Here is a 17,764-nt window from a genome sequence, read left to right as displayed (position 1 = left end):
AACATCAGTGCTATCCATACAAAAAGTGATTTTCCTTGTTGTTCAAGCCATGAAACTATGAGTTACTTGAATAGAGTTTTTGGACACAAGGATCCCTATGGTGTCCTTTTTGTTTCAATTTAACACAATTTTTTAGGGGTTCAGGCTATTTTTCGAAATTTCCATACAAATTGGTATCTTTTTACAAGTTTGATTCACATTTGGAGCACAGCACACAGATTGTAACCTGATATATTGGTTTTTTACTGTTACTGTGCCTATAGTCCTGTCCCTTGATCCCAAATGGAATTGTTTTTAGTTTACAGCAACCCTGGTAATGAATGTCTCCTCAACTAGTAGAAATAAAGTTTCTGGTGGGATTTCAGACTTTCAGAGAAGGACTTATAGGAATCCATGCAGAATTATGGAGAGGAAGAAAGTAGAAGCGTTGATTTTGATACCAACGTGGGGAATGAAAACTTGTGGTATCTGAAAAACACCACACACTAGGTATTATAATTCTATTTTCACAGCAAATGGGTATTACTGAATGGAAGTTAGAGAGGGTTCTTTACTGAATTATTCCATAAATATCATGGAACATGTTGCCTCTTCTCTTGTCTTTACTGTTTTTTCATTTTGTCATGATTGGCCAGTCTGGTCTTGGAAATTATTTATTAACATGTTGCCTGCAGTGCTGGTTCTAGCCTTTTTGCGCTCAGGTCAAAATCTTGATTAGCCAACCCCTCCCCCTCCCGTCTCCTGCAAAATTTTCATTTATTAACAAAATTATTTTCAATTTGTACATTAATCAATAATTTATTATTTAGATTATTTAATCATCATTAATTATTTTAATTCTAATTGTTTAATTTTTTCTATGAATCAATTAACAATTTATTAAATATTTTCATTTATCATCTGCCCCCCCCCCCACTTTGTTTTATTAAAAACGAAATTTCAAAAGTATAAAATGATTATAATTGTTAGATTATTTATTTGAAATTATGTGTGCTGGCAGAGTGCACTTGGCACTTTGATGATAAATCACATCAGTCCAGTTATGAAAAAAATCACTCAGTGATAATTTATTGTCCCCCCTGGCATTGTATGCCCCTAGACCCAGGCCTATTGTTAAAATCCGGGGCTGATTGTGATGGTTTTTTTTTGCTGTTACCAGAAGTGTTGTCTCTATTTTGTGTTATTTTGTATGAGCCTATTGGACTGTAATATCTATTGTTCTGTGATAGATATCTATCACCAACAATAACACTCTGTTTCTACTCAAAAAATAAACAAGGTACCACTTACTTTTCCCTCCTTTTTCTAGGTCTTGCTTGTCATCTGGGACCATTGAAACTGAATAACATCTATATTGCTTGACAAACCTGCTAGGCATTGCCTGCATAAATGGGAATCCAAACTGAAATATAAATAAAATATATTATCCTGTGTTGTATAACCAGAAACTAAAGGATGAAATATAATATTTCTTACTCAAAGCAACAAAACATTACAAGCAGAGTAGAAGGAAAAAAAAGGAGAAAAATTAAGGGGAAAAACATACAAGGTAAACAAAAGAAAATAAACATAACTACTAGACAGAGAAAAAGGAACACAAATGACACCAAGTAGCCAAACAACAACAAAATAAACAAGTCAAGCAAAAAAGCTATTAAATAAAGTATGTAATAGTGTCTGCTGTTGAAATATTACAGATATTTAATAATTCTATCATCAGATACAACAATAGAGTCAAAAGTTAACATCATAAAATCAGTTACTAGTCTATTATGACAAACCAAAGATATATATATATATATATATATATATATATATATATATATATATATATATATATATATATATATATATATATATATATATATATATATATATATATATATATATATATATATATATATATATATATATATATATATATATATATATATATATATATATACAAAGCCAAAGTAAGTTACACATTGTCAGTTAGGTATCAAAAAATCATATTCCATAATTTTTAATTTTTAGAAGAGCAAAAACAACCCCACAAATTTTGTATTTCCCCTCCAATAACCATAAAAAAAAGATGGATTGATATGTAAAATGAATACATTTCAATCCAATTTTGTTTTACAGTATCAGAGGGGAGATAAAAAAAAATGTAAGGGTTTTTTTTTTGCTCTTCTGAAAATTTAAATAATGGAGACACAACCTTTTGATACCCCACTGATGATATGTCAAGTTTTTTATCCACATTTGGAAGCAGGTTCCAAAACAAATGGAAATGCTTAAAATAAGGTATGAACTTAGCCTTAACAACAGGCTTAAATAAGACAATCACACAATGCTTTATTTATGATGAAATTTGTGAAGCTTATCCTAGTTTTTATCTGACTAAATAAAATAACAGACAAAGGGTCAAATTAATATCAATACTTTCATTTGGACTAACATTTTAGACATCAAGGAGAACACGTGAAGCACAAGCACATAACTTCAAGTGAAGTTATACACGATATCATCCCTGACTTATTCCAGTTAGATAGTTCGTCAAGAACAAGAGGGCACCCCCTAAAGCTCTACCGGAAACGCGCTAATACCAGGCTGCGAAACAAATTTTTCTCCAACCGTGTGGTTGGATTATGGAATTCCCTTAGCCAGAATGCAGTCATGTCCCCTAATACTGAAGCCTTCAAGTCAGCTGTTGACAGAGATTGGTGCAGCAAGCCATGGCGCACAGTTTGGGATGCGCCCGATGAGCTGAGCCACCATCATCATTGACCAGCGTCTACAGGATTCGTCCTTATCGCTGGCTAGTGCGATTTAAGGTAAGGTAATTTAAGGAAAAAGAACTACTTCCCTCTAAAGATTATTTAGAGATGAGTCTAATGGTGAAGATTGCTGCAAAACTGCTTAAAGATCCTCCCCCTTGCCCAAGGTTCAAAGGACCTCCACTGAAAATTATGAGACAAGATAATGGTTTTAATGTTTCAATTTTTCCACACTTTTATTTTTAAGTGGAAAGACACTAATTTGCTTTTACAATTTACAAGTGGCAATAAAGAATATGCAGAATTTCTGTCTGCAAGGTAATGGAAGCACTCATTATAATTCTAGTTCTTGTATATATCTTCATTTCACTTCATCTTTCCCAAGAATTAAAAAAACTCACCTTTCTATCAGTTTTGAATTTGAGGAAAAATGACCAGTTAGATGATCAATATATTCATTTTCTAAAACTACTAAATAAAAAAACTACTCTGCTTGTTGTGCAGCTAAGCTACACTGATAGTTATGGGCATTTGGTGGCTGCTTTATAACTACAAAAGTTATAAGATTTTCTTACTTCACTAATGTATTAAAGAAAGCTAGTGTATTACTAAACTTAGGCTTTACAAATAAACTATTCTATTAGAATTAAAGTGATATAAGGTATTTGAACCATTGTTGAGGTTTTATGTTGGCCAACAATGTTGACAAAAATTGCAGATCTGCACACAATAGAGTGATCTGGACTATTAGTGTCAATAAATGCTGTTATAGGCTAATCTGTTTTTCTCTACTGTTCAATCTTTCTTGGGCATTTAAAAGCATGAAAAAATGAAAATGGTGTACAAAGCTACAATAAAAATAAAACAATTCGAGTCAAAGCAACATTTTCATCAACTACCTGTACATGCAATGTTCTTGAAAAAAATAACAAAGAAATTATAGACAGTTTTGTTTTGCCATTAGGGTAACATACCCAGTAGTTGACCAGCTAATTCACTCTTTAGCAGCTAAATCATTGTAAAATCTCTATCATACTACTTAGAAAGTGGATTGTTTCACAACAAAGTGGATGTGTCAAAATCTTTTTAACAAGTATTTCATTAGCTTGAATATTTTAACCATATATAACACTCAAAATTTTGAATATACTGATAGACAACAGTGAAGCCTAATCTTGGCCATACATTTAAAGCTTGAGCCAAATCTTAGAAAATACTGTCTAATCTTTGACACACAATCTTGAAGTTATAAAAATACATCCTAATCATAGAGACAGTCAACCTTGAATAGATTTGATCTCAGACAACTGTATTGTAAAACAAAATAATTGTATTTAAGTAGACTGAAGTGTAGAGGTAAATTTTGTCTGAATTCAAGCATTTAAAAACCAGATGTTTGTTTTCCTTATCCAAATCAATCTTGGATAAATTTAAACTCAGACAAGTGCATTGTAAAATTGTATATATTTGCATGTTAGGGGGCAGGGTAAAGTTTATTTCTGATGCAAATAAGAGGTAACTTTACACTTTACCCCCACCCCTAATTTACAAATATATACCCAGAATTTGTATATATAGGGATGGGGGTAAAATTCATTTCTGACAAAAATGATTGTTATGTTTGGAAAGAGCATAAAAAAAGGCATCAAGTAGTATGTTTACTTTATTTGTAAATCAATAATATGAACTACCAAAAACTTACACAAAAAAGGCATCAAATGATGTTTTCACTTTCATCCTAGCTAAATTGGTAAAATTCCACTTTAGCTACCTTTGGCTATCTTGGAAAAGGGTTAGGTTAGAAACATAAAACTTTCAGGGAGGGGTCTAAAGGCTAAAGTAGCCTATGTCCTGGGAAGGTATTTTCTACCTACCTCCAGTTATTCTCTCTCTAGAGGGTCCTGATCTTTGATGATATTTAAGAATCTGTGTCCTATAAAAGTGAAACCTTGCAAAATAGGCCCAGACCTTTTGTTTAAATAAAGCACAACAAAATTGTTTCCAGCTTCACAACTTTGCTCAATCCCAATTTATAAGGTTTTAAAGATATGCAAATACATTTCCTAAATTAAAAAAATAACAAAACACATTGATGTGGCTTACAATTTTACTCAAATAACAGGAATTGCATTTCCAGAACTAAAGCCAGAGAAAAAAAAACTGATAACTGAAAACTAAGGTAAATATTGTTTTGTAAAAATTTCAATAGGTCATGTAGGCAAATTTCAGGACCCTCTAGAGGGAGAAGGAGTGGGGGTAGGTACTTCAAAATACCATCCTGGGACAAACTTTAGCTTGTAGATCCATCCTTCAAAGTTTCATTTTCCTAATCTAACCCCTTTCCAAGATAGCCAAAAGTAGCTAAAGTAGGATTTTACTCCAGCATTTTATTGGAGGAGGGGGAAAGGTCCACATTCAAAGAGCCAAGGGGCATGGGTTATATTATATTTTATTTAGACCTGTCATGTAGGCAAATTTCAGGATCTTCTAGAGGGAGAAGGGGTAAATATTTACCAAATCATATTATTGAGTAACAACTAAAGTGAATATACCATTTGATGCCTTTTTTTTATGCTGTTGTAAAATCTATTGATAATTTCTCTCAGAAATAAATTTCATCCCCCCCCCCCTATATATATCAATTCAGGGTATATAGGCTATTTCTATCCTCCTGGGACCAGATGTCCAACCGGTTGTATATTCGTTTACAAATTTTTATCGTTCAATCTACTGCAAATCCGGACTTAAAGATTGTCTCCTTTTATGCAAGAGGCGCTTGCTGCCATCTGTGATTTTTTTTCAGTCCAGTAACAGCAATGGAGGCCAAACCAGGAGCAAGTGAAATAAAGAAAATCAACTTACGAAAAAGGTCAAAAAGTAAGAAAATAGATAAAAAATATAAAGAGATAGGCTAGACAATATAAAAAAATAAGGCGATATATTCTAAGACCAAAGTATTGACAGGTTTGATTTTCAATGCATTTACTGTAATTGCTGCCATCTGACAGAAGGACTTTCAGTCTTGTACAATGGATTGTACATTCGGTCTTACCTTAGAAGTCCAACAGGTTGGAAGATTGTATTTTTGGAGCTAAGTTTTTTTTCTGGTTAGGCCTAACATTTTTTTTTCTTCAGTGAGGCTATTTAAATGGAGTTGATATATGTCTAAAGTTTCCTAATGTGAGGTATGAAGTGCCAACAGTTCCTTTCTTTTGCAATGTCCTTGGAAAAAGCCTTGTCCTTCATTGAAAACATTGATATCAGCAACATGGAAGATAGCGGAGATGAAACCAACCCTGAGTGGTGTTTAACTGGCAACACATGTGCAACAGATGCAGACTAAGTGTCCTCTGATAGTGAAGAAGAGTCTCAAGGCTTTCTAGATCGGGCTAATCTCAATGACTTCTCAGTCCTATTTGATGAAAAAGAGGACGATATTCCACTAGTGCATTATATTCCAGCATTCAAAACTGATTCCGTACCAGCAAGTTGCTCAGGAAAAATTTGCCACCCCAACAAAATGTGGACCAGTTCAGATACCTTGAACGAGCATCATTCATACCTTCCCTTGTACTCAGATCAAGTCAACGGGAAAGCTGGAAGCCACATGAATACTTTTTTGAAGCACTTTCCTGACTCATTTTCTTAGACAATGGCCTTCGCAATGAATTGTCATTACCAGAAGGCCACAAACAAATCTTTGCTCGCTAGTGTCTCCGAACTGGCTGTATTCTTTGGCATTTCAATTGTCATGAGTAATCTGAAGTTTCCTTGTCTTCAAATGTTTTGGAGCAAGAAATTTTGAGTCCCTATCATCTGCAAGAAAATGCCTCAAGATTGGTTTTCAAGCTTAGACAGAATGTGAAGTTTTGTATTGATGAGCAAATGATTCCCTTGGCTGGGTGATGCAGCCTGAAGCAGTACATACCAAATAAGCCAAATCCTCTTGGCTTGAAGAAGCTTGTTTTAGCAGGTTCATCAGGTCTGGCGTACGATTTAGTAATCTATCAAGGAAAGACAACCTTTGTGCCAGAACTACAAGCTAAAGGTCTGGACAGTGCCACTGTGCCACACCTATGCCAAGATCTAAGTGAAGGTTCATATCTTTTGTTTGATAGGTACTTCACTAGCATGTCTTTGCTCGAAAAATTATCCGAAAAGTGAATAAATGTAACTGGCACTTCCATGAAAAATTGACTTGAAGGTCTACCAGTGAAGACCGGTGGTGGACTAAAGAGAACTGGATGTTGGACATCCCTTAAGTTCACACAAGAAGATCGAGTTGTAGCCGTTAGGCAGTGGTACGACAACAAGCCCACTTTTCTAGCTTCAAGCTGCTATGCCAAGGAACCCGAGCTACCTGTGTCAAGATACAACAAGTCTGAAAGAAAATATGTAGATACTCCCAGTCCTCTTGTGGTAAGGCAGAACAACAAGTACATGAGCGGAGTTGATATTTGTGACCGCATGGTGAGCTATTACAGATTCAGCAGTAGAACAAAGAAGTGGCCAGTTTGAGTTCTTCATCATTTCATTGATTTGGCTCTTTCAAATGCCTGGCTACTCTAAAGGCAGGATTCAATCAAAGGGAACAAACCCTACAATCAGCTGATCCACTTCAGATTTCAGGTAGCTGAATATGTAATGGAAGATCTTCGGCAATCAACCAAGGGTAACTTCAGCAAATGTGAAGACGATAATGATGAAGATAATCTGGAGCAGTCAGCTAAAAGAAGAAAAAGATGCCCTTTACCATCCGGACTGGAGAAGAAATCGAATGCAAAGCATCTATATCTCTACAACGTGACATTGAGGAATTCGGCTCAATGCTGGATGCAAAATACAAACGAAAGTGTTCTGTGAAGCGTGTCAGGTCTATCTCTGCTTTCAGGTTGGCAAGCAAGTTGGAGAAATGTTTTCAGATTTCCATAAATGATAAAGGATATTTTTGTGTGTTATTGATTGTATGTTTTCTCATGGCATTTTGTAACTTGTGTTTGAAAATTACATGAAGTTGAGTCCCAATATCCAACGGGTTGTACATCCCCCCGGACCCTCAGAACACTAAAAAAAATAATACTTTCATTCCATCGTCTTGTGCTATTTTTTTATCGGTAAATTCCAAATTTCATATTCGCCCCTACTCAGGAACATACCCAGGACTCAGGAGGCTATATTAGGGGGAGGGGTAAAGTTTAAACTTACCTCCCATTTACATCAGAAATAAAATTTGCCCCCACCCCCCTAATGTAGAAATATATACCCTGAATTGGCATATATAGGGGGGCTAAAATTCATTTCCAATAGAAATGATTAGCCTATTATTTTTGTAATCAGCATAAAAAAAAGGCATAAAATGGTATATTCACTTTAGTCATAACTCAATTATATGATTAGGTAAATATTTACTGGAGAAGGAGTGGAGGTAGGTAGGTTACTTCAAAATACCTTCCCATAACATACTTTAACCTGTAGACCCATCCCTGAAAGTTTCATTTTCCTAACTAACCCCTTTCCAAGATTACCTAAAGTAGCTAAAGTAGAATTTTACCGTTAAATCATTGCTCTACCTAGAGCTTTGCCATTTAAACTTTGGATCTTGAACACTCATTCACCTGGCATAGCCTAGGCCATCTCAACTAGCCCAATTTCCAAGGAAGCAATAAGCCTGGCATCTACAGTTTTACAAAGACCTTTTTCGATCAAAAATTTTCAGTAGCTTTAAACATAGATCCATGCAATAGAACTAACCATTTTATAGGCTAGGCTATTTTTGCAACCTAAAGACAAAGACAATAGTTCAAAATGGGAATTATCTGTAGGCAATTTCAGTGTACTTTTCTGTTTGAACAAGATGCATTAGAAGAAACTAATAGATGTCTGTTGCGTCAATAAATACCATCTAGACTAGAGTGCGTTTGAAACTTGAACTGCAGTTGACTAGTTGTTGACAAAGAGGCAAAGTTTCGCGGTTCGAGCCTTGAAAGAACTACCGTCAGAATTGCGATTGACTGGACTGTAGTTAAATAACTTCAATAGCACAATCTCCAAACGCACTCCTAGATCTATATATATTCTACATGGTATCCCTTAGCTCGACCACGGTAATCTCCTCTTTAGATGAAAGGATTCATCAATAGGGGACGGTAAAATGGATTCAAAAGGTTGATCTTCCTGAAATGGTGAGATTGAATCGGATGTTTTTGAACCTACTTAAATAAAGTTATTTTGAAACTCATTACAAATCGTAAAAATATTTTCAGCTATGGCCTCATGTTTTATCATTTCAGATGGTAGTATATTAGGGCTCAGGATTATTTGCCAGGTCTTCAGGGGGTTACCTTCAATTTCATGCTAAAATACCTTTTTTAGCCTCACTAGGAAGATTATTCAAACATATTACGAAAACATGGTATTGTTCTTTATCCGTAGATTTTAAATGTTGTAACTTAAACAATCGGTCTCGTACATTTGTTTTCCGACATGTATCTAGTGTTATCCATGGTTTCATTTCATTATGTCTTCGCCCTTTTGCATTTTCAGTAACTCCCACTTCCTTAGCCCTTTCCAATAACTTACCATATAAAGCGCAAGTTACTATTTGCACCATTTTCCTCTCCAAGCAGGGACATCCAATCAATTTGAACAAAATTATTATTTAGTTTTAGAATGACATTTTGATAGAAAAATAACAGCCCTTTTGCTCAAATCAGAATTTACTCGCTTATGAGTTAATTCACTTAAGCTCAGCAAAAACGTCAAAGTGGTCAGATTCAACATTCGCAACAACTCCTAGAGATCTAAAGGGTACATTTGAAAATATATCGTCCAAAAGCTTTGTGGATGTCTTAGAAACTCTAGTTGGAATGTTAATCGTAGGGACTAAACCATAAGACAGACATAGGTTTAAAAGTTGAGAGGTTACCGAAGACTCGATATCTAGCATGCTGATGTTGAAATAACCTAGAATGAAACAAGGCTTATTGCTAAATTGCACTTTCACCAGATGTTCATAAAAAATTCTCATGATTTCTTCGATGGGGATAGAAAGAGACATGTACACAATGTTAAATATGCATTAACATTATTTAATCTAGCTTGTAGAACTAGTGTTTCACACACCATTTCAATATTTTTGCTCATATCATTACGGATTTTCACGCGCAGATCATCACAGACGTAGCTGTAAGACCTCCGTGCTGACATAGCTGTTGGTTCCGTTTAGACAAAATATACGCCAGTATATCGAGGAGAGTAAAGTTTCGATCACCCAGCCAAGCCTCCGTTAAAACAAGCATATGGAAGGAATTGACATTAGCTAAATTAACTAGAAAATCCAGAAGTTGTATTAAGGCCTTGGGAATTCAAATGAAAAATTCTAAGATCCTGTGATCCACCATATTAAAACCCAACATCATTAAAATTATAATTCAATACAAGTTTAGTGCCTTCATAGGGTTCTGAAACCAGAACAATTAAATCCAAATTTCTATTTTACTTTCACTAAAATAATCATACAAATTTACCCTCTGATTTTCTATATCGACTATGCTATGAGCCCCCCGGGGGGGGGGAGAACAAGTTTTTTAACCACTATCTAGTAAAGAACTAAATGGTATGTGGCGTCGAATAGGGCAAATACCAGTCACAATTAAATATACGCTCTCAACTCTCACAACAAAATAATAATAATAATAAAAAAAAATAAATAAAAAAGAACACTAAAGAAGAAAAAAACAAAAACACATTTTTTAGACTAAGGCGAACAGAAAAAGCAATCCTTATCAATCATAAAAAAAACATACAGCATAACCACGCACGACGGTAACCAAACACTCTCAACCAATTACTATTACTACAAACTATTTCATAGCTTTTCAACGATGATATAATTCTCTGAACAATCATTATTAAAAAACACTCAATTATTTCGCCTGAATCAACCCCTTTCACTACGCTCACCATAATCTTGTCTAGTGACCGGTTTAGCAAGTTCATCAATTGGATCATTTTGAAAATATTTAGCTATCAATCCGTCAGAGTGTCTGATTTGCAAATAAAGCGGGAATGATTTAGATACCCTTACATAAAAATCTACATGATGTAACTGGGATCGCTTACTAAGTAGGGCCTTTCCGGTTCGGCGTAACTGGGGGTTATATCATCACTAAGAAACAGATATTTGAATGGACCAATAATCTTATTTTTTAGTTTGTTTGCAATACGTAATAGGCCTATTTTTAGGGATAGGGAAAGGATAACTCACTTACCCTTTCACCGTTACTCTGAAAGGGTCATCTTATATTAGTTTTGTGTTTTGTTTTAAGGTTTTTTTTTTATATTTTTATCGGTTTTATTCTGCAATGAGGACTGTCAAGCGGAGGTCTTGACCGAGATATTTGCATAATTTTTTATGCAAATATAAAATTAACTGGTTCGTGTAAAAACGAGCCAAGTCCTTAATCAATGTAAAAACGAGGTATGCTCTCACTCAGTAGAACTTTGAGCCTAGTCAAAGATACACATTTTCAGGACTTGTCGGTAAAAAACTATGTAGGTCCCACTAGCAGGATTTAGGTAAGATGATGTGAGAACCAGCCTGCCGACAAACTCTATGCAATATGAGCCTTGATCTGGCTGGCTGTGAAAGCAAACTTACTCCTGCTTTGGTGTATAAAGAAGTTAAGTCTTGATTAATATTAAAAAAAAAAAAAAATTCAAATGGATTCTGACATTTTCGTAAGAAAATTAAATGGTGATTAGAAATGGTGAGCCTATTAAAATGTTTTTTTTGGTTCCCTTGTCCTATTGCGCTTGCTCAGTATGTTATAAGTGGATATTAATAATATATTAACTCCGTTCTTTAGCACTAAGATCTTACTTCTAAGATCTTACATTATTCTGCATAGATTACCGTTCTTTAGTCGATCATTGTTCTAAGATCTTACAGCTCACTGATATTAGCAAAACTTGGATAAAACGCCATTTTGCTGCCAGATAGAAGAATGATGAGAGGACTTTGATGATACAATCATCATTGTTATTAGACCAGTGATCAGAGCAAAATGATGAAAGACGTTGGAAAAGAACGGTATAAGGAGCAAGATCTTAGTCCTAAGATTTCCCTTAAAAGCCCTCTTTGTCGACAGATCTTAGCACAATGATGAGCAAAATAACATCCCTAATATTCAGTTGACTCTCCAAGTTTTTCCTAGTGGTGAAACTTTATTTCTGCTATTTGAGGAGATAGTCACTACCAGGGTTGCCGTACACCCAAAAATAATCCATGGCGTTTTCTGAGGAAGTCTTGACCAGCAATTGCTAACACCTCTTCAAAATTTATCTTCTGTGACGATTCGTGTAGCTCATGTTTTTCGAGCTTATATCACTAATATCAGAAAGAAAGGGCGTGTCTAACATCATCCTACTTGAGTGGAGAAGCCGAAACAAGACATTATAACTCTTTGAAGGAATTTTGCTAAATTTATGATTAAACGGTAAAAATATGCATAAGAAAGACTCTGGCACCTATGACTTTTGTTGTTTTATCTAAACAGTAACTTTGATACAGGTGAAAATTTTGCGCCTTAGTCGGACTGTAATCACACCTGTCCATAAAAAAGGAAAGATTTGCGAATATTCCCAGTTTTTCTTTTATTTTTTATTCTAATGCCAAAGATGCCCTAAAAATGTGGAGCATCAAAATTTTAAGAGGCGAATATAAAAAGGGTATGTAAAGACTTGTTTATTCCCAAGCATTTTCTTATAATATTCTGGTTTTATATTTTTTATATGAAAATTTTTATCTTTTGCTTTGCAAGCTTGATTCACAGATCACATAATGTCAACTACTATGTCGGTTTTCTACTGTTAGTGTTCCTATAACCTTGTCCCTAGATCCCGAATGGATTTGTTTTCAGTTGTGCGACAACCTTGGTAGTAACTATCTCCTCAACTTGTAGAAATAAACTCTCTGTTCGGAGTTTTTGACCTTTGGAGAGATTTTTAGGATTTCAGGCAGGATAATAGAGGAAAAGAAAGTAGAACCGCTGATTTCAATACCATACGTGGGGAATAAAGCAAAAACTCGCGGTGTGTGAAATATGTCACACACTAGGTATTTATTTATTATATTGTAATATATAGTATTATAATTCTTTTTTCCCAACAAAGGGGTAGTACTGAAGTGAAAAGAATTAAAACATGGATAATCTTTAAAGGGGATAAAATCTTATAGAAGCATCACTTAGCTTTATATGTACTTTGGGCAGTAGGAGCTTTTTGTCCCCAGAGCCCAAATTCATGTTAAAACAGCACTAAATTAAGGAAAAGTTCAAAAGTTATGAGAAGTTCTAAATTCTTAAAAAATCTAACAGACCCTGCCGAAGCCCAAAAACGATGAATTTCAGACTAAATTCTGCGAAGTGAAGGTACTGACCAAAACATAGGGCACAAGCTTGATCACCTCAAATTCAACCTCAACCAAAGGGTCTGAGTGAGACTCTGTGTGTGTGAGAACTTTGAATTTTATTTCTGCATAGGAACCTCTTTTTCAATTTACCTCCCTGAGGTTGGTTAAGTGATCTTTTTTTATGTAGTGGTTGCAGTTATTTTTGTGTTGTTTTCTGTTTTTATTTATTTTTGTAGGTAAAAGAATAAAATAACTAAATAAATACTATAAAAATACAACTAGAAACCTTACTTCTACTGGTTTAGGAAATAGTCACTACCAGAGTTACCGCACAACTTAAAACAAACCAACGACGTTTTTTGAGGAAGCCCGGACCAGCGTTTGCTAACATCTCTTAAAAATTTATCTCTCATGACGCTTAATATAGCTCATTTTTGAAGCTTATATTACTAATAACAAAGAGAAAAGTATTGAATAAGTGAATTTAACAACCAAACAAATAATGTAAATATTTAAACCAGTATGTTTTGTCGATAATTTTGATGGTTAATCATTATTTATTAAATCATTAACGCCAATTTTTTTTAACTATTGCTTTTTTGACAAAAGTTTTTATTCTACTTCTAGGGTCATTGTCTTTTTATTTACTTTTATTGTTAGTTGCAAAGTTGATTGCATATACCAGCGACAGTCACGGGTGTGAATTCCCGATAATGTAGGGGAAATTTTTTTTTCTTTAAATATAGACTACACCAAAGTGATTATTTTCAAAATTTAGGCGGAGGGGGGTAATTTTGCTGTTTTTTTTCGATTTTTTTTTCCAATAAAAAAGGATATATTCCAAAATCTAGGGGAGGGGGAGTCTAGGGAACAATTGCCCCCCCCCCTCCACCCAGTCCCCCAATTTGCACCTCTAGCTTCAATTAAGAATACCAATAATTAGAGAAAATGATATTTCCTTATTACCATTTTTTTGGCTCAGATAAAAATCGAAATCCTTTCTATAAAAGGAAAAGACTCACATACCGGCAACATGCCGAAGCTGTTCTTTTCATCATAATACTAAATTATACGAAGAACGCAGAGACAAAAACAAAAATCTGCAAGTCAATTCAACGTTAAATTTACCCAAGTTCAAAAGCTACATGACCTAACCAAGCTCATACTTTTGAATTATAACATTTTATAAAGCCGAAATAAAAAGTATGTTGCGAGACAATGGGCTGCAGTTTGGAAACATGTGCTGCCACTTGGAAAGGGAATCTATCCCTGAAGAAACAATAAAATAGGGGAGGATATTTCTGTGACGAAGGCGGTTCAATGAGGGATAACTATTACTCATTACCTCTTACTTATTCTCTAACCTGATTGTGTCCAGTAATTACGGTTAAGGAACAATGAGTAATATTAATACTTAATGATTAGATTAAAACACTAATGGACGACGAATGAATAAAGCAAATTACTTATAAAATAAGCACTCTATTTATATGATATATAAATAAACACCTATAATTAAAATAAGCAAAAACTTTCACTTTTATTTGGCATTTTAAAGAAAAATGTCCACACATATCATCTTAATATTAACATTAAAAAATAATAACAATAATAGCAGTTGTCTTCAAAGCTATCAAGTTATATAAACAACCTTAGAATAACACAACACTAATGTTAAACAAGTATATTTTAAAGAAAAATGTTAAAAAGAAATACATATTATAAATAAAAAATTATAAAATATATTGATTATAAATCAATGCTAGAACGAACTAGGATCTTGCTCAAAATATTAAGAAGAAGAATGAACAATACTGTTAGCTCAACAATAACAAAATGTGAAATGGAAGTCCCAATATCTAGCCAGCTGCCGGTGTTTGTAACCATGTAGAAAAACTGAAGACCCATAAAGTCAGATATAACTTGAACGAGGAGTAACATTTTGCCATCATTCATCTGAAAGTAGACAAGAATTACAAATATTGTGTTGGAATATCTCTTATCTAGCTCAGACGAGCTTCCACAAATGTAATTCATGAAAGACAAAAACAAATACTTATCCTGTCACGTACTAGCTGAAACGCTTATGGATGACTAGCCGAATCCAGCATTATCTGGGCTTAGCAGGTGCAACTTATCCGACAGACAGGGGTCTTAATAGACTTTTACCTTTGGTAGGGGGGAAGGGTAGGTCCAAAACGTGCCGGCAAATTCGAGTAGGTGCGGACGACAAACAAAATTTGTTACTTCGTTTTTTATGTGTTAAAATAATGTTTATTAGTTGCAGAAAATTGTATAAAAGCAAAATCAAGACAAAGAAAATAAGCTAAACTATAAGGCTGTGCGGCTTTTTCTCAAACTAGGTTGAGGTCTATTTTTTCCAGTACGTCTTTTTCTGGCATCATGAGCATGAGATGGTCAAGTCGATCGTTTCCCATAGTTGAACTCAAACTGTTCTAGACGATTTTCAGCTTGCTAAATATTCGTTCACCTTCGGCCAATTTCACTGCAATAGTTTTTGCAAAAGTGAATGCTCTGTAAATTAAAGGCAACCCTAGTGTGTTCTTTTTCGCTAGAGAGAACAACTCAGTAAACTCAATAATACTTCCAGCGCTTTTGTAGATCTCTGCAAAAAGAACGATAATGTTCTCTTTGTGTGCTAGGCAACTTAGGTATTGAATGTTTCTTCGTAACTTCTTGGAAATGTGAGCTTGTGCTCCATCAAAGCGCCCACTCATGTTACTTGCAAAATCGTAGAATGGATCATCTGCAACTTCGCGCAGATGAAGCATTAAATTTCGCAGTCCTTCGCCCGAGGGGAGTCTTTAATGACATTAGATTGGACCGACTATATACCAAGTTTTGTAGGGGCTCAACAAGTCGTTTTTGAGGGGGGCAATTGGTTTCTGTCAACTTTGCGCAGATGAAGCAGTAAATTTTGTTCTTCTTCGCCCGGCGGAAGTTTTTTATTACATTAAATTGGACCGACAAAATACCAAGTTTTGTAGGGATCCCCTCGACTGATCATTTTTTAGGGGGCTAATAAGTTTCTGTCGACTTTGCGAACATGAACTAGTAAGTTTAGTAATGCCTTCCAGAAGCTTCACTTTGCACCAAAACATAGCGACTTTTGTCAGGCTTCGCCCGACAAAAGTCCTTTCTGAGGACCTTGAGGGGGGGGAGCCCCCTCCCCCCCCCTAATGGCGCCCCTTCCGACAGCTAATCCAGACCGTTTCATGTACTAAGCCTCGTAGCCTCTAACGTCATTTACTCCTCATGAAACGCTAATGATAAGTAATGGAGCTTGTCGGGTAAGTAATCTTGCCACTCTCAAACGCACCGATATATACAGACACAATATTTGTCTGTTTGTTTATTGAATAGAAAATGGTGGGCAGGAGGACAAGGTAGGGTTGGAGAAAGGTTTGCTGAGGAGGGAGTAGTGCGTTGATGAGTGATAAATATTGGATTTGATATTATTATTTTTCTTCTGTATTTGTATTTATGTATTATAATTTTTAATCCATTTTTTTCGTAGTATATAGGTTTTAGGCTATTTAATTTGCTTTATTAAAAATATTTTAAGTTAATTGACTGACTTATTCAGTAAGAAGTTATATGGACTTTCTCACGACGAAAATCCCACAACAAAGATAAATTGGTTTTATCTATTTGTTTGTGAATGTCAAAAATAAAACTTGAACTTGAACAAATATTCTCTCTAAAACATAGGTGAACATTAAAATGAATACGAATAGAGACAATCTATTCTTGAAAATAAATACATAAATTATGAAATTATCTTGAAGCAATAGCGTCACAGATTTTGAATTTTAGCAGTCTTCGGTCTTTTTAAGTTGCTTAGTCCTTTTATGTTTAATTAATTTAAAAAACTTTTTCCACAAAATAAGTTTTTCAAAGAAAAGTAAAGAACTTCATTAAAAAAAAATTGCAAAAATAAAATCAAATAATCTACCAAGCGTGAAACTACTACAAATCAGAAGCGTTAAATAAATAAAACCCAAAACGAACATATATTACAATAAATAACCGAGTCAAACTCGAAACGAGCAGAAATTAAAATAAGTTGGGCGCAAAACCCATATGCCTGCCCAAAACCAGAACAAAATTTGCACTTTATTGAAAAAATATAAATATTTTTACTTTTAAAACTTTAATAAATCAAATAATATAAACCTTTCGATTACTAAATATCAGTATATGTATATTAAACTCACAATGCACATTCATTTGTATTGTTTCAGTAAAGTGCAAATTTTGTTCTGGCCTTGTGAAGGCATAGGGGTTTTGAGCCCAACTTATGTTAATTTCTGTTCGTTTTGAGTTTGACTCGGTTAATTATTGTAATTTCAGTTCGTTTTGGGTTTCATTTATTTATCGATGCTTATTTGTGGTAGTTTCACGCTTGGTAGATTATTTGATTTGATTTTTGCTAATTTTTTGTTTAATGGAGTTCTTTACTTTTCTTTGAAAAACTTATGTTGTGGAAAAAGTTTTTTAAATTAATTTCTGTTCGTTTTATATTGACATAGTCTTTTCAGGGAAAAAGAAAAAATATTTTAAATCTTTTTGT

At 34.3% G+C, this 17,764-nt stretch overlaps 2 protein-coding genes across 3 annotated transcripts in view; both read right to left on the bottom strand.

Moving 5' to 3' along the window:
- LOC148946296 (ubiquitin recognition factor in ER-associated degradation protein 1-like) overlaps positions 1–8,642 on the bottom strand; it is a 33,834-nt gene extending 25,192 nt beyond the window's left edge. The window contains exons 1-2 of one of the 2 annotated variants that reach the window (XM_089098361.1): positions 8,511–8,642; positions 1,291–1,402 (exon numbers count right to left, since the gene is read on the bottom strand). In XM_089098361.1, the coding sequence (XP_088954487.1) occupies positions 1,291–1,402; positions 8,511–8,513 (115 nt within the window). In that variant the 5' untranslated portion in view covers positions 8,514–8,642. Of the gene's footprint in view, positions 1–1,290; positions 1,403–8,310; positions 8,330–8,510 lie in introns of those variants that run through there. The other variant, XM_089098362.1, reaches the window with a different exon arrangement.
- Positions 8,643–14,988: 6,346 nt separating this feature from the next.
- The window catches only part of PIG-N (Phosphatidylinositol glycan anchor biosynthesis class N), an 85,217-nt gene continuing 82,441 nt past the window's right edge, over positions 14,989–17,764 (bottom strand). Inside the window, exon 15 of the mRNA XM_089097931.1 lies at positions 14,989–15,126. The gene's annotated coding sequence lies outside the window, so the exon portion shown is untranslated. The remainder of the gene's footprint in view (positions 15,127–17,764) is intronic.

The sequence above is a fragment of the Artemia sp. Qi Xiang Cuo genome, chromosome 12, assembly GCF_049724085.1.
Source record: "Artemia sp. Qi Xiang Cuo chromosome 12, ASM4972408v1, whole genome shotgun sequence".
NCBI lineage: Eukaryota > Metazoa > Arthropoda > Branchiopoda > Anostraca > Artemiidae > Artemia > Artemia sp. Qi Xiang Cuo.
Note: the sequence above shows the minus strand (reverse complement) of the source record. Positions and strands in the feature narration are given on the sequence as shown.